The sequence below is a fragment of the Gopherus flavomarginatus genome, chromosome 1, assembly GCF_025201925.1.
Source record: "Gopherus flavomarginatus isolate rGopFla2 chromosome 1, rGopFla2.mat.asm, whole genome shotgun sequence".
Classification (NCBI taxonomy): domain Eukaryota; kingdom Metazoa; phylum Chordata; order Testudines; family Testudinidae; genus Gopherus; species Gopherus flavomarginatus.
In genome coordinates, this window is record NC_066617.1 from 135,235,307 (window position 1) to 135,259,345 (window position 24,039).

Below are 24,039 nucleotides of genomic sequence, written 5' to 3' on the forward strand. Positions count from 1 at the left end.
AAGTAGTATCTTTCAGTGGACTGACTTCTCGTGGTGTCCAGCTGCATCAGGGGTGGACAAACTACAGCCTGCTGGCTGGATCCGGCCCCTGAGCTCCTGCTGGGGAATGTGGCCTGGGGCTGGAGCAGCCCCAGACCCTGCAGCCCACTCTGGTGCTCCAGCTGGGCTGCAGGGTCTGGGGCTGCTCCACGGAGACCCCACAAACTGTGGCATGGCCCCACTCTGGCTTCTGTGTTTTCCAATGGCCCCAGCTGTTGCTCTAATGGGAACTGCAGGGATGGTGCCTGTAGATGGGGCAGCGTGCAGAGTCGCCTGGCCGTGCTTCCATGTAGGAGCCAGAAAAGGGGCATGCTGCTGCTTATGGGAGTCGCTTGAGGTAAGCGCTGCTTGGAGCCTGCACCCCTGAGTCTCTTCCCATGCCCCAACTCCCTGCCCCAGCCCTAATCCCCCACCCACCCTCTGAACCCCTCGGCCCTAGCCCAGAGCATCCTCTTGCACGCCAAACGCCTCATCCCCAGTCCCACCCCAGAGCCTGCACCCCCAACCAGAGCTCTCACCCCCTCCTGCACCCCAACCCCAGTTTTATGAGCATTCATAGCCCACCATACAATTTCTATTCCCAGATGTGGTCCTCGATCTAAAAAATTTGCCCACCCCTGAACTACATAGAGCTCTTCTTCAGCTCTCTGTAGCTCAAAAGCTTGTATGTTTCACGAGTAGAAGTTGGTCCAATAAATGATATTACCTCAGCCACCTTGTCTGGCTAATATTCCGGGGCCAACATGGCTACAACAGTGCAAAGAATCACAGGGATGCTCTATTGCTAACTGTGTGTGTGAAATGTTTTGAGACATTTGGGTGAAAAAATTTATTTGTGTCCTGTCCAGCTGGGGTGGAGGTGGAGGGAAATGTGAATGATCAAGCACAATATCTAAAATGGGAAATGGGGGAGAGTGAAACAGGCTGAAGTTTTCAGCATATAGTGGAAAGCTGGAAAGGGAGAGGAGGCTCAGACCCCCTTCCCCTATTTGCGCTGTTGCTCCATACAAAGTTTATAGCTGGCAGTACAACTTGTAGCAGTTCTACTAGTCTCTGCTTCTCCCCATAAGCACTGTCCACACCATCCTGCTTTCTAAAAAGCTTCCTGCCATTGTTAACACGGAAACAGCTCTTCCAGTGTTAACAATGATGGAAGCACTAGTGCAGACAAAGCCTAAAGAGATCTACATAACAGGATAGATATAATGCTGTCTGCCCAGGGTACCTTTTCTACTCCTATATTCCAATGCTTGGTACTGCCTGTGGAGTTAGAGTGACCAGATATCCTGATTTTATAGGGACAGTCCTGATTTTTGGGCCTTTTTTTTTTTATATAAGCTCCTATTACCTCCCATCCCCTGTCCCCATTTTTCAAATTTGCTGTCTGGTCACCCTATGTGGAGTTAGCATTAGAAGCACTGGAATATTTTTCAGAAACAAGGCTAGTGCAGGCAGAGTCTTACTATCAATATGTATACAGAGTTATACAGCCTACCTACCTCTTTTCCTTTCTTTGTTGCTGGTGTTTTTTTTTTTTACCATATTTCTGTACATAGTACAAATACTAAACAAAAGCTGTAAATGTGGATTCCAGTATAGTCTTTGTAGACCTGTAATTTGAATGCTCAATTTACTTAAATTACTTGCATGCGATCTTTAATCCAATCACATTGAGGAAACCTTGACATTGTTAATTAAAATACATGTCCCTGCCAATTGCTTCAAATTTCCACACTTGACTTCATGGTTAGAATCAGAAAATATTTTAGACTGTAAAATGAGGCTAGGTAAAAAAACTGCAAAATATATAAGGAATATTCTTCCATTAGCAGGAAAATCTATTAAATGGCTCCATCTGTAATTTCTGTCTAATGGAAGAAAAACTGAGTTTGACTGTAGTTATTTGTGTTGCTCAGGGGTCGGCAACTTTTCAGAAGTGCTGTGCCGGATCTTCATTTATTCATTCTAATTTAAGATTTTGCGTGCCAGTAATATATTTTAACCTTTTTAGAAGGCCTCTTTATGTAAGTCTATAACATATAACTAAACTATTGTTGTAGCTAAAGTAAATAAGATTTCAAAATGTTTAAGAAGCTTCGTTTAAAATTAAATTAAAATGTAGAGCCCCCCGGACTGATGGCCAGGACCCAGGCAGAGTGAGTGCCACTGAAAATCAGCTTGTGTGCCAACTTCGGCACCCGTGCCAGAGGTTGCCTACCCCTGGTTTATCTCTTAAGTGTGCCTAGCATTATACAATGGATAATATGTGTTAACTTGAATTTCTGCCCATAGAAGCTTGTAGTCTTAATAGTGATACCAGTATAGAAAGAGAGAGTGGGAAGTGGTCTGTGTATTTAGAGAGCTTTTTGGATATAAAGTTTAAAAATATTGTTTAGGTGGCAAAGTCAAGCACTTGAAAGTTAGGAAATGAGATTTAAGGTTTCCCATCCAACCTTCATTCCATCTCTTTGTGCATCCATTCTGTGGAAAAGAAATATTATGTAATTAAAGACTGTATGTATATGCACAGGGGAGCAGAATTAAGGTTGCATGGGCAATGTGATGGCAAATTAGGAGTTGTTATTAGATTTCTCATTTGACTATTGGGATTGTTTTAGGAATACCCCTGAGGACATTCATGACCAGTTCACCACAGCCAACCACCCTATTGTGTAAAACATACATCACCTCATCCATCCAGCTAATAAAAGGTCTTATTTTAATCTTCCTGCTTATGTATCACCCTGGTGGATCTGAAACCTCTGTTATCACAATGAGATATTTGCCATGGAGTTTATAGAATGAGGCTGTTATATAATCTGTGTGTAAAATTGTGCACAGCATAATTCTTTCAGTGTTTATGTGTTATATTTTAGCCTTATCAAATGTCCATACTAGTCCTATAAATTAATCCTTAGGTCAAATATTTTGCTGGCATAACACAGTTGATTTCCTTGGATTTATGCCAGCAGATAGTTTGGGCCCCCAGTGTCACTAGTAGTATTGGTTTGATAGGAAGCAAAGCAAGGATTTATTTTGCCATGTAACCATTTTGAAAGGGGTATATCTGAAGAGATGGGACTAGTATACAATTGAAGATTAAAAAGAGACTGATCCTAAAATTACAAAACCCATAGGATATCTGGATCTTCAATATTATTGTGCAATTTGCCTTGTCTTTCTTCCACCACTACCATTCCGTCCTTTCTATCCCCATTAAGAGGATTCCTCAAATATAATTTCAGTTGAATGAAAGCCTCACATTGCTTCTCAGATTGTCTTGTAAACTTTTTTAAGGAGATGAAACGAAATTGCCGGTAACCTTCTTTCAATTCTTACACCTCAGCTTACATGATAGGATAATGAGTCTTGTGGATAAGGGAGAAGCGGTGGATGTGGTATACCTAGACTTTAGTAAGGCATTTGATATGGTCTCACATGATATTCTTATCGATAAACTAGGCAAATACAATTTAGATGGGGCTACTATAAGATGGGTGCATAACTGGCTGGATAACCATACTCAGAGAGTAGTTATTAATGGTTCCCAATCCTGCTGGAAAGGTATAACAAGTGGGGTTCTACAAGAGGTTGTTTTGGGGCCGTCTCTGTTCAATTTCTTCATCAACGACTTAGATATTGGCATGGAAAGTACGCTTATTACGTTTGCAGATGATACCAAACTGGGAGGAATTGCAACTGCTTTGGAGGACAGGGTCATAATTCAATTTGTCCAGATCATTTTGGAGAAATGGTCTGAGGTAAACAGGATGAAGTTTAACAAAGACAAATGCAAAGTGCTCCACATAGGAAGGAAAAATCAGTTTCACACATACAAAATGGGAAGAGACTGTCTAGGAAGGAGTACAGCAGAAAGGGATCTAGGGGTTATAGTGGACCACAAGCTAAATATTAGTCAACAGTGTGATGCTGTTGCAAAAAAAGCAAACGTGATTCTGGGATGCATTAACAGGTGTGTTGTGAGCAAGACATGAGAAATCATTCTTCCGCTCTACTCTGCGACGTTTAGGCCTCAACTGGAGTATTGTGTCCAGTTCTGGGCACTGCATTTCAAGAAAGATATGGAGAAATTCGAGAGGCTCCAGAGAAGAGCAACAAGAATGATTAAAGGTCTTGAGAACATGACCTATGAAGGAAGGCTGAAAGAATTGGGTTTGTTTAGATTGGAAAAGAGAAGACTGAGTTGGGACATGATAGCAGTTTTCAGGTATCTAAAAGGATGTCATTAGGAGGACGGAAAAAACTTGTTCACCTTTGTAATAACCTTAGTCCCAGATTTGGACCTTAGCGTCCAAAATATGGGGGTTAGCATGAAAACCTCCAAGCTTAGTTACCAGCTTGGACCTGGTACCTGCTGCCACCACCCAAAAAATTAGAGTGTTTTGGGGCACTCTGGTCCCTCTGAAAAACCTTCCCTGGGGACCCCAAGACCCAAATCCCTTGAGTCTCACAACCAAGGGAAATAATCCTTTTTCCCTTCCCCCCTCCAGGTGCTCCTGGAGAGATACACAGACACAAGCTCTGTGAAACTACACAGAGGGACTCCCCCTCTCCGTTCCCAATCCTGGAAACAAAAAGTACTTTCCTATTCCCCCAGAGGGAATGCAAAATCAGGCTAGCGATCCAACACACAAATCTCCCCTTGATTTCTTCCTCCCACCAATTCCCTGGTGAGTACAGACTCAATTTCCCTGAAGTAAAGAAAAACTCCAACAGGTCTTAAAAGAAAGCTTTATATAAAAAGAAAGAAAAATAAGTACAAATGTTCTCTCTGTATTAAGATGATACAACACAGGGTCAATTGCTTAAAAGAATATTGAATAAACAGCCTTATTCAAAAAGAATACAAATCAAAGCACTCCAGCACTTATATTCATGCAAATACCAAAGAAAAGAAACCATATAACTTACTATCTGATCTCTTTGTCCTTACACTTGGAAACAGAAGACTAGAAAAAAGAAAATACTTCTCCAAAGCTCAGAGGAAGCAGGCAGCCAGAAAACAAAGACCTTAGACACTCAAATCCCTCCACCCAAAGTTGAAAAAATCCGGTTTCCTGATTGGTCCTCTGGTCAGGTGCTTCAGGTGAAAGAGACATTAACCCTTAGCTATCTGTTTATGACACGCCCCCCAAATTGCAGACAGTGGGGAAGCTCACTGGCGGCGATTTCCTTCTAGAACTTGAAAATAAACAGATTAATACAACACATACACCTTTACATATACTCCTAAGTATATAACTAACAGACTTCTACATTTTAAGAACACTTTTTAACTACTGAATTCTGGGAAACTCTCACGGGAGAGTGCATCAGCAACTTTATTAGAAGCTCCTGTGATGTGTTGAATTTCAAAATCAAAATCTTGGAGAGCTAAACTCCAACGAAGAAGTTTCTTGTTGTTCCCCTTGGCAGTATGAAGCCACTTTAGTGCAGCATGGTCAGTTTGTAGTTGGAACCGCCGTCCCCAAACATATGGGCGTAGCTTTTCCAGGGCGTACACAATGGCATAGCATTCCTTTTCACTGACTGACCAGTGACTTTCCCTCTCAGACAGTTTCTTGCTGAGAAACACGACAGGATGGAAGTTGTGATCTGTTGCTTCCTGCATGAGCACTGCTCCTATACGACGCTCAGATGCATCTGTGGTTACTAGGAATGGCTTGTCAAAATCCGGGGCCCTGAGCACAGGGTCAGACATGAGCGTTGCCTTAAGTTGGGTAAAGGCCTTTTGACACTCATCAGTCCACTTAACGGCATTTGGCTGGGTCTTTTTGGTCAGGTCGGTCAATGGGGCAGCGATTTGGCTGTAGTGTGGTACAAATCGCCTGTAGTATCCGGCCAAGCCTAAGAAGGATTGGACCTGCTTCTTTGACTTTGGGACAGGCCACTTTTGGATAGCATCCACCTTGGCCTGTAGGGGGTTTATGGTTCCTCGACCCACCTGGTGCCCCAGGTAAGTCACTCTGTTTTGGCCTATTTGACACTTTTTGGCCTTAACAGTTAGTCCGGCCTGCCTGATGCGCTCAAAGACCTTTTCCAGGTGTATTAGGTGTTCGGGCCAGGAGTCTGAAAAAATGGCCACATCATCGAGGTAGGCAACTGCAAATTCTCCCAGTCCAGCTAGTAGACCATCTACCAGCCTCTGGAAGGTGGCGGGTGCATTTCGAAGGCCGAAAGGAAGGACATTGAATTCATACACCCCCGCATGGGTGACGAATGCTGACCTCTCCTTGGCAGGTTCATCTAGTGGTACTTGCCAGTACCCCTTGGTTAAGTCTATTGTAGAGATGAAATGGGCACGTCCCAACTTTTCCAATAGCTCATCGGTACGTGGCATTGGATAGTTGTCCGGACGAGTTACAGCATTTAGCTTACGGTAGTCCACGCAAAAGCGTATTTCCCCATCTGGTTTGGGTACCAGAACCACTGGAGATGCCCATGCACTGGTAGATGGGTGGATTACACCCATCTGTAGCATGTTCTGGATCTCCCGTTCTATAGCAGCTTGGCCATGAGGAGACACTCGGTAAGGTGGGGTTCTGATTGGGTGAGCATTACCTGTATCAATGGAGTGGTATGCCCGTTCAGTCCGTCCTGGGGTGGCTGAGAACAATGGGGCGAAGCTAGTGCACAGCTCCTTGATTTGTTGCCGCTGCAGACGTTCCAGGGTGGTTGAGAGGTTCACCTCTTCCACGCCACCGTCTTTTTTCCCGTCGTAGTAGACACCGTCAGGCCACTCAGCATCATCTCCCTGGACTGTAAACCGACAAACCTGTAAATCTCTGGAATAGAAAGGCTTGAGAGAATTAACATGGTACACTTTAGGCTTTAGTGAGGAATTGGGAAATGCTATGAGGTAGTTTACAGCTCCCAGGCGCTCTTGGACCGTGAATGGCCCTTCCCATGATGCTTCCATCTTATGGGCCTGTTGCGCCTTCAAGACCATAACCTGGTCTCCTACCTTGAAGGACCGATCTCTGGCATGTCTGTCATACCAGGCCTTTTGCTCTTCTTGAGCATCCTTTAGGTTCTCTTTAGCAAGGGCTAAAGAGTGTCGGAGGGTGCTTTGTAGGTTGCTTACAAAGTCCAGAATGTTAGTTCCTGGAGAAGGCGTAAACCCCTCCCATTGCTGCTTCACCAACTGTAATGGCCCCTTAACCTCGTGACCATACACAAGTTCAAATGGTGAAAACCCTAAACTGGGATGTGGTACAGCCCTGTAGGCAAACAGCAACTGCTGCAACACTAGGTCCCAATTATTGGAGAATTCGTTGATGAATTTTCGTATCATGGCCCCCAAAGTTCCATTGAACCTTTCCACCAGGCCATTGGTTTGATGGTGGTATGGGGTGGCAACCAAGTGATTCACCCCATGAGTTTCCCACAGTTTTTCCATGGTCCCTGCCAGGAAATTAGACCCTGAATCTGTAAGGATGTCGCAGGGCCAACCTACCCTGGCAAAGATGTCTGTTAAGGCCAGGCACACAGTGTTAGCCCTGGTGTTGCCTATAGCTACTGCTTCTGGCCATCGGGTAGCAAAGTCCACTAAAGTCAGTACGTACTGCTTTCCTCTGGGCGTCTTTTTTGGGAAAGGGCCCAGAATATCCACAGCTACTCGCTGAAATGGGACCTCAATTATGGGGAGTGGCTGGAGAGGGTCCTTGACCTGGTCTTGAGGCTTTCCCACTCTTTGGCATACTTCACAAGACCGGACATACTTGGCAACATCCTTGCCCATCCCCTCCCAGTGGAAGGACTTCCCCAACCGGTCCTTGGTTCTGTTCACCCCAGCATGGCCACTGGGATGATCATGGGCTAAGCTTAAGAGCTTCTCCCGGTACTTAGTTGGAACCACCAACTGTTTTTGCGGCTGCCATTCTTCCCGGTGTCCACCAGAAAGAATTTCCTTGTATAAAAGTCCTTGGTCTATAACAAACCGGGATCGATTAGAAGAGCTGAGAGGCGGTGGGGTGCTCCGTGCCGCCGCCCAAGCTTTCTGAAGACTGTCATCCGCTTCCTGCTCAGCCTGGAACTGTTCCCTTGAGGCTGGGGTCACCAGTTCTTCCTCAGACTGTGGACTTGGGCTTGGTCCCTCTGGAAGCGATGTAGGTGATGGGGTTGTTTCCGTTGCTGGTGAACCGCTCTTCGCTGGTGCACCTGAGGGTATTTCAGGCTCTGGCTGAGCCTTTTGGGTATGGCTGTCTGTTGCTTCTGCCAGTTGTGGCTCGCTGGCGCCCTCTGGCGTTGAGTTTGAAGATGTAGTTGCACTTGCTGGTGCTGGTTGTTGTTCCAGTTCCGGGCCTGGGACTGGAGATGCTGTGGCTGTTTCAGTGGTAGGCATGGAATCCGGGTCCACTACCTCTGTCTGGGTCTCTGGTAACACAGACGGGGCCTCTGTGGACGGCTCAGGAACAGGAATGGGTCTGGAAGCTTGCCTGGTTTGGCTACGTGTAACCATTCCCACTCTCTTGGCCCGCCTCACCTGGTTGGCCAAGTCTTCCCCCAGTAGCATGGGGATAGGATAATTGTCATAGACTGCAAAAGTCCACATTCCTGACCAGCCTTTGTACTGGACAGGCAGTTGAGCTGTAGGCAAGTCTACAGCTTGTGACATGAAGGGGTAAATTGTAACTTTGGCCTTTGGGTTGATGAATTTGGGGTCAACGAAGGATTGGTGGATAGCTGACACTTGTGCCCCCGTGTCTCTCCACGCAGTAACCTTCTTTCCGCCCACTCTCAAATTTTCCCTTCGCTCCAAGGGTATTTGAGAGGCATCCGGGCCTGGGGATCTTTGGTGTGATGGTGGTGTAATGAATTGCACTCGCATGGTGTTCTTGGGACACTTGGCCTTGATATGTCCCAGTTCATTACACTTAAAGCATCTTCCATCTGATGGGTCACTGGGCCGAGGTGAGTTACTGGAGACTGGTGAGGTTGAAGGGTAGGGTATCTGTGGCTTTACTTGGGTGGTATGTGGGGTCTTTGGCTGTCCTCGGTTGTAGGGTTTATGGTCTGTGTGCCCCCTGGGGTAATCGTTCCCCTTGACAGTAGCTTTCTTGCTTTCTGCCAGTTCCATCCATTTGGCTCCAATCTCCCCCGCCTCAGCGATATTCTTGGGGTTTCCATCTTGTATGTACCGTGTGATGTCTTCAGGAACACCATCCAAGAACTGCTCCATTTGTATGAGGAGGTTCAGTTCTTCCAAGGTTTGAATGTTGTTTCCTGTTAGCCAGGCCTCATAGTTTTTTGCAATGTAGTAGGCGTGTTTGGGAAATGACACCTCTGGTTTCCACTTTTGGGTTCTGAAGCGCCGACGGGCATGATCTGGGGTTATCCCCATCCTGTATCTGGCCTTGGTTAGAAAAAGTTTATAGTCATTCATTTGGTGCTTAGGCATTTCAGCTGCCACCTCTGCTAAAGGTCCACTGAGCTGTGACCTTAATTCTACCATGTACTGGTCTTCGGGAATGCTGTACCCAAGACAGGCTCTTTCAAAATTTTCCAAGAAGGCCTCGGTGTCATCACCTGCCTTGTAGGTGGGAAATTTCCTGGGCTGTGGAGCAATATTTGGCGCCGGGTTGTTAGGGTTGGCTGGCACAGGCAGCCCAGCTTTTGCCAACTCCAGTTCATGTTTTCTCTGTTTTTCCTTCTCTTCATTCTCTTTTTGTTGTTTTTTCCATTTCTCGGTGGTGGGCCGCCTCTTCTTCTTCTTGCTTCCTTCTGTGGGCCAACTCTTCTTCTGCTTGTTTCCTTCGGTAGGCCACCTCTTCTTCTTCTAGTTTTCTTTTGTGTGCTGCCTCTTTGGCTGCCTCTTTGGCTGCCTGTTCTCTTTGGTAGGCTGCCTCTTTGGCTGCCTGTTCTCTTTGGTAGGCTGCCTCTTTGATCTGTTCTTCTCTTTCTTTCATCTCCATCTCTTTTTGTTTTATTTCCAGTTGTCGCCTGTGTTCAGCTTCTTTGATTTGTTCTTCGGTGTCAATTTTTGCCTTAGAAGTCATGGTTCCTGTTTTCTTGTGTTGGGGTGCCCTCCGGTGTTTATCTTCTGAACTGCAGGTTCTGTTGCCTCCTGGAGTCTGCCTAGCAACAGTGCCTTTAGCTAATCTTCAATGTCAAGTAAACCTGAAAAACCACTTTATTTGCATTCATATAGTGCTGGTATGACTCTCAATGGGAGTGCTATTGTGTGACAAAAGACTGTTAATAGTCCTTAACGACTTCTGCTTAACATGCAAGCCACAAACTGCCAGAGAGAGCAGAAAAAAAAAAATTTCTCTCTGGTTCCCTTTTAAAACCAAACTGTTTCTCTCTGCTAAAAAGCCCTTAGCAGAGAAAAGAAAAATATAATATTCCTACTGGCTTCTGGATTCTATCTATATCCCACCGGCTGCCACCATGTAATAACCTTAGTCCCAGATTTGGACCTTAGCGTCCAAAATATGGGGGTTAGCATGAAAACCTCCAAGCTTAGTTACCAGCTTGGACCTGGTACCTGCTGCCACCACCCAAAAAATTAGAGTGTTTTGGGGCACTCTGCTCCCTCTGAAAAACCTTCCCTGGGGACCCCAAGACCCAAATCCCTTGAGTCTCACAACCAAGGGAAATAATCCTTTTTCCCTTCCCCCCTCCAGGTGCTCCTGGAGAGATACACAGACACAAGCTCTGTGAAACTACACAGAGGGACTCCCCCTCTCCGTTCCCAATCCTGGAAACAAAAAGTACTTTCCTATTCCCCCAGAGGGAATGCAAAATCAGGCTAGCGATCCAACACACAAATCTCCCCTTGATTTCTTCCTCCCACCAATTCCCTGGTGAGTACAGACTCAATTTCCCTGAAGTAAAGAAAAACTCCAACAGGTCTTAAAAGAAAGCTTTATATAAAAAGAAAGAAAAATAAGTACAAATGTTCTCTCTGTATTAAGATGATACAACACAGGGTCAATTGCTTAAAAGAATATTGAATAAACAGCCTTATTCAAAAAGAATACAAATCAAAGCACTCCAGCACTTATATTCATGCAAATACCAAAGAAAAGAAACCATATAACTTACTATCTGATCTCTTTGTCCTTACACTTGGAAACAGAAGACTAGAAAAAAGAAAATACTTCTCCAAAGCTCAGAGGAAGCAGGCAGCCAGAAAACAAAGACCTTAGACACTCAAATCCCTCCACCCAAAGTTGAAAAAATCCGGTTTCCTGATTGGTCCTCTGGTCAGGTGCTTCAGGTGAAAGAGACATTAACCCTTAGCTATCTGTTTATGACAACCTTATCCTCTAATGATACAACAAGAAGCAATGGGCTTAAACTGCAGCAACGGAGGTTTAGGTTGGACATTAGGAAAAAGTTCCTAACTGTCAGAGTGGTTAAACACTGGAATAAATTGCCTAGGGAGGCTGTGGAATCTCCATCTCTGGAGATATTTAAAAGTAGGTTAGATAAATGTCTATTAGGGATGGTCTAGACAGTATTTGGTTCTGCCATGAGGGCAGGGGACTGGACTTGATGACCTCTTGAGGTCCCTTCCAGTCCTAGAACCTATGAATCTATGACATCTGAAAAATCTGTATTCAGTAAACAGTCTCACATCTTGTTTAAAGACGTAAGGTGGGTGAGGTGATATGTTTTATTGTACCATCTTCTGTTGGTGAGAGAGACAAGCTTTTGAACTACGCAGAGCTCTTCTTCAGTCTGGAAAAGGTGCTAATATCCTGGGACCAACACAGCTATGACAGCACTGCATACTCACATCTTGTTTTTTATATAGGCTTGGCAGGATACTGGACTTGTCCTATCCACCACTAGTAATGAGGCCTGCAAAATGTTTGATGCTACACTGACTCAGGTATGGAAGTGTTTTGATCAAACATGCATTGAAGGGACTGACAAGCATAAAATAGTCTTTGTGGCAGTTGATTTTTGAATTGTTTACCCTTTTTATTAATTAAGTTGAGAGAGTCAAGTTAAACAATGTGTTTTTAAGAAACAGATTCCCTCATTTATTGATGACATTTTCGATAATTATATCTGAAAAAATTTAGTCTCACTGTTCCCATTTATCTTGCTACTTTTGAGTTCACTCAATTGGGACAATGAAAACCAACTTAATTTATCCTAATTTCTAGTCAATTTCACTCTTTATTATAGTATGTCACATGGACCAATGATAAGAGTCTAGGAGGCATTGAAGGATCTCTCTCCAAGTTACTAGCAGCAGATCCAACTTTTAGTAAGTATATCTTTTTAATGGTTATCACTGAGGTTGAACATACAGTACAGTAATTTTATATGGTTAACTTTTTCATATTACTCTTGGTGGAATTCTGTGCCAAAAATGCAAAATTCTACATATTTTATTTGTTAAAATAATACAGTATAATCACGCCAGTTTCACTTATTTTGGTAATTTATTTAAACTACCATACAGAAAAAAAATCACTGTTCAGCATTTCCTAAACACATGAAAGTTAAGTTACAAATACTTGGTAACCAGTACCCTGCATTCCAGTTATAATCCTGGATTTTCATTTAAATTACATTACTTTTAATTTGGTGTTTGGTGTTCTGTAAAGTAGAATGTCGCTTTAAACTGCTCAGACTTTCACACATGAAAGTCATACAGTTTTGCTAATCATTATCCTGCATTTTTTTTAAGGGATAAATAAAATAGATCCTGATTTGTAATCTAACCCCATTGTGCCTCTCTGGCACAGGAGAAAAACAGGAAAGCACACAGCTCTTCCTAGTTGAGGATTCCATTACTGTCATTTACACTACTCCTTTATAGTACTCTGGCAAGGTGAAGGACCCTTAATGACTAAGAACTGGAACAATTAACTAACAATGGGAATATTAGCACCCTGCCTGCTTAGTTGTTACCTTTCTGCTCTCCCTCAGGGACAGAGCCTGCTTCACACAGCCCTAGGGCTCCAGGCTTAGGATGCAGCAACAAAGAAGAGAGGGACAGAGTGAGTGTCTCTCACTCCTTCCCATGCAGGCATGTGCCCAGCCCCACCCGCTTAATGTCTCTCCGCAGCAGATGCAACCGGGCTGCCTTGGAAGGGGCATGTGTTTCCCCACGGATTTCTTGTCTCCCCCATTTTTCTGCATTGGAGCCAAGAAGTCAATGTGGAAGGTATGAATATGGTGCAGAATTCCCCCAGGAATATCACATGCAGAAGCATAAGGGCTGGGTCCTGAAAATATACTGTTTGTTTTTATTTATGTTCTACAAGATAGCCCTTTTTCTTCCCTTTAGGACAATCTCTTTTAAAAGGCAAACATGAGAAATGGGCTGAAAAAATATATACTTCAAATGAACTATGAAATGTAATTCCTAAAATGAATAGTAACTTGGTGGTACATGCTTGGATTTGGATCTCAGTCTTATTGAGGATGGTGATTGATATGCTTTGGGACTGGAGGAGACAATGCTTGCTATGCAGTCTCCTGCTGGCTGATGAGAATGATAGGATTAATGAAAGAAAGTGACCACTTGACAGGGAAAAAATGAATGGCGGGGAAAGTGGTGAACTTCAAATTGATATAATAGTGTTTGCCTGCTAGTTCCTAATTGTCCCTGATCATGTGTTTACTTTTGTTATGTTAAATTCATGTAGTATGTGATGCAGTGCTAGCAATAAACTATACTGATTACATAAAAAGGTTTATTTATAAGCATGTATTAGAAAAGTACAGTATTCGCCCATTGCCAAGCAGGCCAGTTGCCATTACCACATCAGTAACAGAACCTTGCAGAAAAAATAAAAATAAAAAAGGGCATGAACACGTACAAAAAGGGAAACCCTGTACGAGACGGAAACTCTCTACCATTGCGTGTCCGCTACCCCCCACCCCCGCCGCACATCCTCTTTTCCTTGTTTGCCATGCCCTTTGTGCTGGGGGTGGAGAATGCTGCGTGGGAAAATATGGAGAGCTGCAGGGAGCAAGTTTGCATGGGCCAACCAGCCATGGAGTTTTTCAAGCTCTTTTTGGACTGCATCACAGGGTATCATGCATGGGACTCATGCCATAGTGCAGGTAGTGGAGCAGGACCCAATATTCTTGCAGCCATTAGCGATATAAACTGTTCAGACAGTTCTTTCTGCTGAGCTCTGTCCTCCGTTAGCTGCTGTTCCTATTCCAGGAAATGTGAAGCAAGTGCTTGGTCTCATGCTGAAACCCTGTCCTCAAGATATGCAACAAGCCTGAGCCTTTCCTCTTGCCGCTCACCATACTTTTCCTCTAGCTATAAGTCCCCCTGTCTTTGATGCTGGACCTGCTTGTTGTCCCTGTTTAGAACTTCAACCATAAGTTTGTCACAGAAATGCTTCCACTTGGAATGGTCCATGAAGGTACTCTGGTCCAGGCTTCTGCAGTCAATGGAGGTCAAGGGGCCTGGCACAGGACAAGACACATAGGGTTATTGTCTCACATAGCTCAGTTCAGGCTTCTGTCTCTTCTGTGGCTCCTGCAGGCTCCACAGTGGATTGTTCCTCAGAGGTGCATCAAACAAGTCATCCAAATATGGCCCCAGGATGTGCTGCTGGTGCTCTGCCCAAAATCCTCCTCTGGGAACAGTTTCAGCAACAGAGTCACTTTGCTGGCCTCACTCGGCGCTTGCTGCTGGCTCCCATCAGTCACCATGCTGGATTCTGGGGTCAGCCGGGTGCCGTCCCGGCTGACCACTTCATCATGCACCACAGCTGGCTCTGTGCTCAGCACAGTGCCCAGCACCCGGTCAAACTCCTCATAAAACAGGCATGTTGCCCGAGGTGTGATCCCTGGTTTTCCTATACTCAGTCTTGAGCTGCTTAATCTGCTCCCTGCACTGGTCACTGGTTTGGTAAATTTGCAACACTGCCAGCTTCTTCTCTATTTGCTGGTATGTATGGTCATTCCTTGTACTCTTACTAAAAAGTCCACTGCTTTGCTGGCCTCGCGCCACAGATTTACTAGAATCTGGCTGCGCTTCTGTGACCATGAAGCATCATGCTTTGCAAAAGGCTTCTCCGGGTCAGCAAATACAGAAGGCTCTCTGATGGTGTGTTTGCAGCGTGGTGTTCAGAAGACAGTGGAAGTATTAAAGGTTGACACCGAGCTGCTGCACTAAACTTAGAAGGGTTACTTCCATTTCCCTGCAGTTGATTGGAGATTCTTGGGATAGAAGAGACAAAGGAAGTTGGCCAAAAGGATTGTGGGATACTTTTGGTGGACTCTCAGGACCCGAGTCCAGATGCTGCATTTACATCACAAAGCAAGAGTTTGAACCCTGAGTCTTGGCTTGACTTGGGGCAGGTCCTTCACCCCTGCAGGCTCCTAGGATCCTAAGTGCAAACCTGAGTCTGAGAGATTTGTGTGCAGATGGAAGGGGGATTGGGCTCAAGCCTGAGTCTGGGCTTACATTGTCGTATGGATGTACCTTAAGTTGCCTGGGCTTTCCATTGGGATCCTAACCAGTCTCTAGCACTACTGCCATCTACTGCCTCCGGCTCTCAGGCCACGTCTACACTACAGCATAAAATCGAAATTATTAAAACTGGTTTTATAAAACTGGTTTTATAAAATCGATTTTATGCGTCCACACTAGGGCACATTAATTCGGAGGTGTGGGTCCATGGTCCTAGGCTACCATCGATTTCTGGAGCGGTGCACTCTGGGTAGCTCAGTAAAAGAATGAGACCAATAACTTCGATTTCCGTCCACACTAACCCTAAATCGATATAGTAATATCAATTTTAGGGTTACTCCTCTCGTTGGGGAGGAGTACAGAAATCGATTTTAAGAGCCCTTAAAATCGATTTACAGTGCCTTGTAGTGTGGACGGGTACAGCGTTAAATCGATTTAACGCTGTTTAAATCGATTTAACGCTGTAGTGTGGACCAGGCCTCATTTAAACTTCTCTCTATAGTTTAGCCTAGAGCTTATGCACCTGTTAAATTACTTGCAATTCTTAGTGTCTAATGTTTATCCATGCTGCTTTCTTCAGCGATGGGACACGTGATTGCTAATGGCTTGGTTTTGGTTGGCACTGGAACTTCAGTGAGGTTAGACAAAAAGCTGGACAGTGCGATGAAAAAGATGGTGGCACTTTCAGAATCGCAGCCCCTGACTGAGAGGGAGAAGCTACATGTTTCTGCACTCAACATGTTTGCCAGTGGGTAAGTGGTTGGTTTTTAAGGGAAAAGAGGTGGAGAGGGTTTTATCATTCAAAATGTGTATAGTGTGGTTGCATGTGGCCATTTTGTTTTCATTTTTATTGTTGTCTTGGCATCTTTCAGTCCTCTTGAGTGACTGTATGCATCACTGTGCTAAATAACAAGCAATATCATAATACAAATTATTGTTATGGTGCCAGCATACTAAACTTAATTAGTTTTAAGCATTCTGTATTTTAAAACCTACCATTATTCCAATAACGGACTAAACTATTTTTAAAACTAAAACTACTCGAGGGTAAATCTTTGGTTGTGCTGAAACTTGAGCATAGCATCCCATGGAGCTGGGGCTGCAGCAGTCTTTTCCTATTCTTCTTTTTATAGCCCTCCCCACCCCCCGCACCGCAAGCTCTGTTTCCTCTAAAAAAGAGAGATGATATATAGTTGGAAGCACTCCCAGAAAATTAGGACTTTGGAGATTTGAGCATTTACAGAAATATATTGAGCTTGCATATCCTGTCAAAAAGGTTGCACGCTATTAGTTTTGGTTATTTGCTTTCTGTCAATATTAAAATACTTTTATGCTAATATTTGATAACAAAGGTTAGTAATGAAATCACTAAAGCTCTGACCCCACAAGTTCAGTTTTCATGGTGGGACCCCTGCACCTGTGAGGAACTTCCATGAGTCTCTCTGCAGGTGTGAGGCTCTTCCCATGTGGCTCAAAATGCAAGATCAGGCCAAACCAAAAGGTAATTCATTTTCTCTTCTGTTACAGTGCATTACTAGTAACAAAGAATGCCATATACATGATTGTGTAGAAAGTACTCTGTGAAGACAGTATAACAATTGTGTACATTATGAATTAACAAAAATTCCTGCAAGCTAGGAAATTGTCACTTCTTGTTAGGTTTTTCACTTACACTTGCTGGAGTAGTAGAAGTTTAAAAATATTAGACTGAGACAGTTAGGTCTTGCTGACTCTGTCAATGATTAATATTTTTTCTTCTCTGTAGGCGTTTTCCCAAAGCTTGCGATGTGTGGGATCAAATTCTACGGGACCATCCAACTGACATACTAGCGCTCAAATTTGCCCAGGCCACTTACATTTACATGGGACGTCAAACACAGATGCGAGACTCTGTTGCCCGTGTTTATCCTTACTGGACACCTGATATTCCTCTTAGTAGGTATGCAAGAGTGGATCTTCAGGGGTCTGTGGATCGCCACCTCTGGTTTGCATAAGTTCAGGATCTTCTGGTCAGCAATGTGTGAGGCTGTTGCAAACTTTTCCTGATTATTCCTGCAATTGCTGCCTGAGGACAGATAAGGGAGTGCCAACTAACCACCCTTGGCTTTAAAAATATGCGTATAAGAATGAACTTTTTTTTGCATTCCTATTGACTCACTGGTCAGTTGTTTTTAACTGAGATTTTGGCTGAATGGGTCGATGATGATGATTAATTTATTGTACTCAAAAATATCACAAATGATATATGAAGACATGGAGTGAAATCCTGGCCCTAATAAAGTCAATGGCAAAACTCCCATTGACTTCTGTTGGGCCAGTTTTGTATCCATGGTCTTTACTCAAAAGAATTTACAGCTAAGTTAGCAACACTTTACAAGAAGGAAGCAGAACTGGGAAAGGAAAATGCAGCTGTGGGACCTGGTTTTAATTTGGACTGCCAGACTGTTGTTCTGAAATAAGAATTGGGATTTTCCTAAAAAGACTTGTGCAATGAGGAAGTCTAGTTCAGCCTGCTTGCTGCCTAACTTAATAACTAAGTGTGCATGCTGACCCAGCTCTCTCAGGAAGAGGGCTGCTGTGCTGCACCCATCTAAAACTTCTAGTGCTTCATGAAATGCTGCAGGATTATCTGGTTTGGTCTTCTGGAATTAATGCAAGATAATCTAAATATGTTGACATATCAGTTACTTATCAAACATGCTTTAGAACAGGTTTGGGGTTTTTTTAAACAAAAAATTCAAACTCTTGAAAGGCAAAAAAGGCTACTAACATTAAACTCATGAAAGGATTTTAACTTTGAATTATAAAAGAAATTTAGAGCTGAGTGCAGAGATACATTTTATAAGTGGATACACAGGTTGACATATGGAGGTAGATGTACAAAGAATCTATATGCAACCAGCTCTTGCCCTGACACTATAAGCTGTATGAATACACTTTGTGACCTGCATATTGTATCTCTTCCTGCAAAACAAACTTACTTTGTTGCCTTAGCAATGCAGCAAGAAAGACAAGGTGCTATGGATGTGGTTTAATTAGGCCACAACTTTATTCGCTTTACATTTCTGGGAATACATGGGAATAAATTGTTCAGGCCATTGTTAATTGTTTCTGCCTATTTGGGAGGGTAGCTGTCAGCCTTTTCCCTTCCCAGTCTGTTGCTGAGCCTCTACTACCTTCCCCTTATATGAGGGTTAAGAGGAGTTGGAAAAAAGGGGGTGTTGTCTCCCTTCTATTGCAGACCTTAGGAGCCCCAAGTACGCCTTACCCAGCTTCCTGAGCTATGTCTTCCCTTAGGTCCACTTCCAACTCGGGTTCATCAGGTATCCCCTCTGTAACGAGTACCTGCACTGGACTCCTGCCACATCTGCTACCTACTAAATTTGACATTTGACTCCTTATCTGTCCCACCGGCTCTTTGACCTGCTGTGAGGAAGAAGAAAAAACCCCACCCTGCCTCAGCCAAGCTGGCAGTGAGAGTATAATTCCTTCCCAGCCCCAAAAGAGAAAAAGCGACAAGTGCAATATCCACAGCAAATCATAAAAAATCTGGTTCTACTCTGATCCCATAGATGGGAGGGTGAGTGCTGCTGGTCAGTGACTGAGGAGAGAGAGAGAGCCTTCTGGAATGCACAGGGTATAGATACCTTCCCTTTTTCTGGGGGGTCTGTGTACTCTCCTCCCCCAAATCTGGCCAGTTCCTGTTCCTCCGTTTGCTCCAGTCGGGTAAGTCTGTTCCTGTTTCCCCTTCCTCATAACCCAAATACAGTAGGGACCTTAAAGGAGCCCTGTCCTCTTCTTTCTGTATAAAGACCCACTGCATTTAGTTGCAGTGAGTACCCTCCAGAAAGTGGACAAAGAGCTGACAAAACTTTGACAGTACTTGATGTATCTAGCATGAGAACCCAACAATGTCATGTGGATAACACACAGCATGGTAGGCAGAGTAAGGGTTCTCTGAAGAACAGCGATTTCTGACTTTTTGAGATGTCTAATGTTTGTTTTTCATAAACAATTTCAAGCTTTTGCTCTGACTAACTACAGTATTCTGATATCATGAGTGTAAGTTATTAATAAAATGCATCTTAATGATTCCTTTTTGTCTGGGAATAAGCACTGGTATCTATTTTATTATACTTTGCAGAGCTTCAGTAGAACAATGGGAAAGAAAACTGCTACATTACCCAGACATAAAGTACCTGGGTCTCTGTAAAGTCTTTTCACTTCAAAATATATTAAATTGGGAAAAGATACAATATCCGCAGCATTATACTTTGGAATTATATGCACTGAATATTGTAAACATACTGTACTTGATTTCTTTAAAATACTCTGCATCTCAGAAAGTTCTGTGTTTTTTGGTGGGTTTTTTTGTAGTTAGCACAAAACATGAATACATATATCTTCCCACTCTAGGTATGTTGGGAAAGAGAAAGTTGGGCATTTCTTCGATATGCTAACTTTTTGTAGGGGAAAAAAGATCAGATTCTGTGTACTTTCTCCTTTTCCCACTACTTGGTATTAATACATGCAGTGGAAGAATTATTTTGTATTGAAATTTTTTAATGTGCTTTGCAATACTAGCTTTATCCTCCTAATTCTAAATGGGTTTTTCCTTTTGTTTAGCTATGTGAAAGGCATATACTCCTTTGGACTGATGGAAACTAATTATTTTGATCGTGCTGAAAAGCTTGCCAATGAGGTAAACAGGACACTGTTGGTGCTAAAAGGTTTTCAAGTTTTTAATCTTATTTAGTATTCAAATGTTCATTTGACAGAGAAGATAAATGACAATTTAAAATAAATTTAAACAAAAGTAAGCAACTGTTCTGAAATTCATAACCGTTCATGTGCCACATCCTCATGTAGATTATGGGCCTTTGAGACCTCAAATAGGAGATTTTTTCCCTTTCCTTAGTTTTTGCTGGCTTTTTAAATTCATGATCGGAGGAGGGAGGGAAGGATGAGAGTGAAGGACAGACAGAATCTTGCTATGCAAGCTTCAGAGAATAAAATGGAAACTTGTCATTGGGAAATATATTTGAAACTTGTGTCGATTTGCCATCAAATCTTTGGAATGGTAACAGCTCCTTAGTAAAATATCAGATGTGCAATAGGTTAATCTAATGAGCACTCTGCATAATGCCTTGGTAAATTAGGTATATGTAATTCATTCTTTATAAGTATGATCTCATTTGCAGTGGTAATGAAAAGCTGGCAACATATCCACATGACCAAGAGTTCCAGTAAAATAGAAAAGTTACATGAATTATAGCACAAATGGAATCTATTGGCATCTTCCTATGTTTTTGCCAAACTGCTTATATGAGCCAGATTGCTGAAAGTAATAGAACTTAAATCTCTTATTTTACATTAAATTGACAGCAAATGAAATTTGCGGGCAATGTGGGGGGGATTTACAGATGAATAGAAAATTGTTGGAATAGTAAAGATGCAGCTGTCTGATATTCAGAACTTAGCAGAGCATGTTCTTGTTATAGGAAAAGTGGTTAACTGCAAGGAACCCTATTATTATTTTCTTTTACAACAAGTGATCAACTCACATGCTTCCCATATGGAGGCTATGGGATGGGCATAAATCATGGCTTTGCCCATACCATATGACTCTTCTGAGCCCGAAGCATAAGAAAAGTTTGTAAAATGAAGTGTAATTTGGTGGTCTTGGTTCAGGCCTTCATTCTGAAACTACTTTGCAACTGTTATCTGTTCAATAGATGCTAGCAAGTGAACTCATCCAGCAAACATTTTTTTCTTCTTTCTGTTGAAACCAGTCTTCCAGGATATGACTGAAGTTATAAGCAGAGATATACTTAATACCCATCATGTATGAGAAAAAAATCTTCAGTTTCCATACGTGCAATAGTATGTACAGTTATTTGTAATCTACCCGGTATGCATCATGCTATTTTCTCTTTTCCCACTACCAGGCCTTAGCTATAAACCAGTCAGATGCATGGTCTGTCCATACCATAGCACACATAAATGAAATGAAAGCAGACTTGAAGAAGGGATTGACATTTATGAAGCAAACTGAAAACAACTGGAAGGTAAATTTCCTTAATAGTTCCTTTGATGTGGCTGACTGTGGGTTTTTTTCCTCCTTCCATTAAATACTAGTGGTTCCTCTTTATGTAGCATACTTTTGTCAGATCTATTTCTTAATGAAATTTGTAGACTTTCACAAATAATAGGAAGCTACTGCTTCAGGATAGAATCTCCATTCATTCCACTTTGGAAGCAACAGGCAGAAAATGTAACAACAGTTCCATATTTCAGAAATCCACCTTGGGTGTTAGTCATCCAAAAATTCCCCTCAGTATTTATAGCTGAGATTAATGATACACAATTAAAACAAAAAAAACCCCAACAACCCCAAACTCATTCCCCAAAGTTTCTGTTTAAATAACCTAAATAAAGACTTGTAAAGCAAATGGCCCCACTGAAGTCAATATAAGTTTTTCCATTGATTACAGTGTATCTAAGATTTCACCCAAAATTCTATTAGTTTCTCATATTTTACCTTGAAATATTGAGGTAAGTTCTGTAGGCATCTTTAACTAGCATGTGATCTTACATATAAAAATATTTCACAATTCATGAGCACAACAGAGTTGTTAGACATTTTGGGTATGTCTACACTGCAATGTAAGCCCATGGTTAGTGGGGCTTTAGTCAGGTGACCCAAGCTAGGGAACCCTGGGCTTGAGCATCTACATTATATTTTAACTCTAGGGCTCTGGCTTCCACACAGTGATGTGCAGACCCGAGTCAAAATAACCATATCCAGAGTCCCTAATGCTGCCCCTTCCCACCCCAAAATGTGGCCTTTCTAGCCTTCGGATCATGGTGCACTGTGGGGAAAGGATTGCTTCCCGCCCTCCTCTCCCCCCACCCACACACACACACTACCAGGAAGCAGCTCATTTTGCAAAAGTCTTCATCAGTTTGCTCTCCATTGCAAACCCAGGAGGCTCTCTGATAGTGTGCTTACAGATCAGTGATCCGAAGAGAATGAGTTAATGCTGACATGATCTGTTGCCATTTGCAAAGAGGGAGTGGTGGCTTCCATTTTCAGTAGAGTGAATAGCAGATTGTTGGGATAGAGAGGACTAAGGAAATTGTCCCATGAAATTATGGGATACTTCTGGCTGACTATTTAGACCTGAGTCAAGCAGGGCTGTGTCTACACTGTGAGGCAATAGTGCTCAGACCCTGGTTACTGGCTTAACTCAAGCTTGGATCCTCCAGTCTTGCAGGATCCTGGGACCCTCGGTTAGTGCAATTGCGTGTAGGTGCAAGAGTTGTTAGGCTTGAGCCCTGGCTCAAGCAGGGGCTTGACGTACCCAAAGGGATGTGGCCAGTAGATAAAACATTTTACATGCCACTTGTGATTTGGATCATGAGCAATATATATGTGCATAGAATACTTTTATCTGCTGTGGCTATAGGCCCTTTGATATGCAGGCAACAAAGTGAAATTTATAAGCTTTCTACTAAGCCTAGGATCAGCAATTTAAGAATAAATTGAGGAACTTGACAAAACTACTTCATGAAAAGGTTAGTGAACATAGAATGAATTGCAGGGAGACACAATCAAAGCAAGATTGTAAAAGATCTCAATTTCTGTTTGCTTTTGGGGAGGGGAGGATGTTAAAAGATGGACTGCAAAGGAAAGGAAGATGGTGCTTGTCCCCTTTTCTGTTCATGTTCTTATATCATATTCATCTGACCATGGTCCACTAATGCACTAAATCCATGGTTCTCAACCAGGGGTATGTGTACCCTTGGGGGTACACAGAGGTCTTCCCGGGGATACGTCAACTCATCTAGATGTTTGCCTGATTTTACAACAGGCTACATAAAAAGCACTAGTGAAGTCAGTACAAACTAAAATTTCATACAATGACTTGTTTAAAATGCTCTATATCCTATACACTGAAATATAAGTACAATATTTATATTCCAATTGATTTTTATAATGATATGGAAAAAATGAGAAAGTAAGCAATTTTTCAGTAATAGCGTGCTGTGACGCTTTTATGTTTTTATGCCTGATTTTGTAAGCAAGTGGATTTTAAATGAGATGAAACTTGGGGGCATGCAAGACGAATCAGACTCCTGAAAGGGGTACAGTAGTCTGAAAGATTGAGAACTACTGCACTAAATAACATAACCAGCTTCTGTCATGTGGGTCTTTTCCTTCCGTCTTTCTTTCTCTTCAGGCAGAAAATTGTGTGTAGATTTTTAATTTTTGTCTGCTGTATGCAATGTATTTAATAGTGAAGGAAAGGTATCAAAGAAATGCACCTTGCACTTGGAACAGAAGGTGCTGAAGTTTGTGGTGATTCTTACAACCCACGGGAGCTAGCTCCAAGAAGGATCTGCTGTAGGAATGAGCTTTATTCCTGCAATAGACAGTTCCACTATACTCAGGGAGCAGAGCTGTATCAAGAAGGCCTAAAGAGGTTTGGGGTTGTTTTCTGCTTGTTTTTAAAAATTAGAAATCTTCAATATCAAGATTAGTATTATTGACGGAGAGCCTTCTGAGCACT

General features: G+C 42.8%; 1 protein-coding gene across 6 annotated transcripts in view; it reads left to right on the forward strand.

The window, feature by feature from the left end:
• TTC38 (tetratricopeptide repeat domain 38) overlaps positions 1-24,039 on the forward strand; it is a 144,621-nt gene that overhangs the window by 31,757 nt on the left and 88,825 nt on the right. For 4 of the 6 annotated variants that reach the window (XM_050965972.1, XM_050965962.1, XM_050965999.1 and 1 more), the window contains 6 exons: positions 11,825-11,902; positions 12,205-12,286; positions 16,047-16,218; positions 17,232-17,405; positions 20,093-20,168; positions 21,415-21,534. The exons of 1 other annotated variant lie outside the window; for it this stretch is intronic. In XM_050965972.1, coding sequence (XP_050821929.1) covers positions 11,879-11,902; positions 12,205-12,286; positions 16,047-16,218; positions 17,232-17,405; positions 20,093-20,168; positions 21,415-21,534 — 648 coding nt within the window. In that variant the 5' untranslated portion in view covers positions 11,825-11,878. Of the gene's footprint in view, positions 1-11,824; positions 11,903-12,204; positions 12,287-14,542; positions 14,942-16,046; positions 16,219-17,231; positions 17,406-20,092; positions 20,169-21,414; positions 21,535-24,039 lie in introns of those variants that run through there. One more of the 6 variants, XM_050965990.1, reaches the window with a different exon arrangement.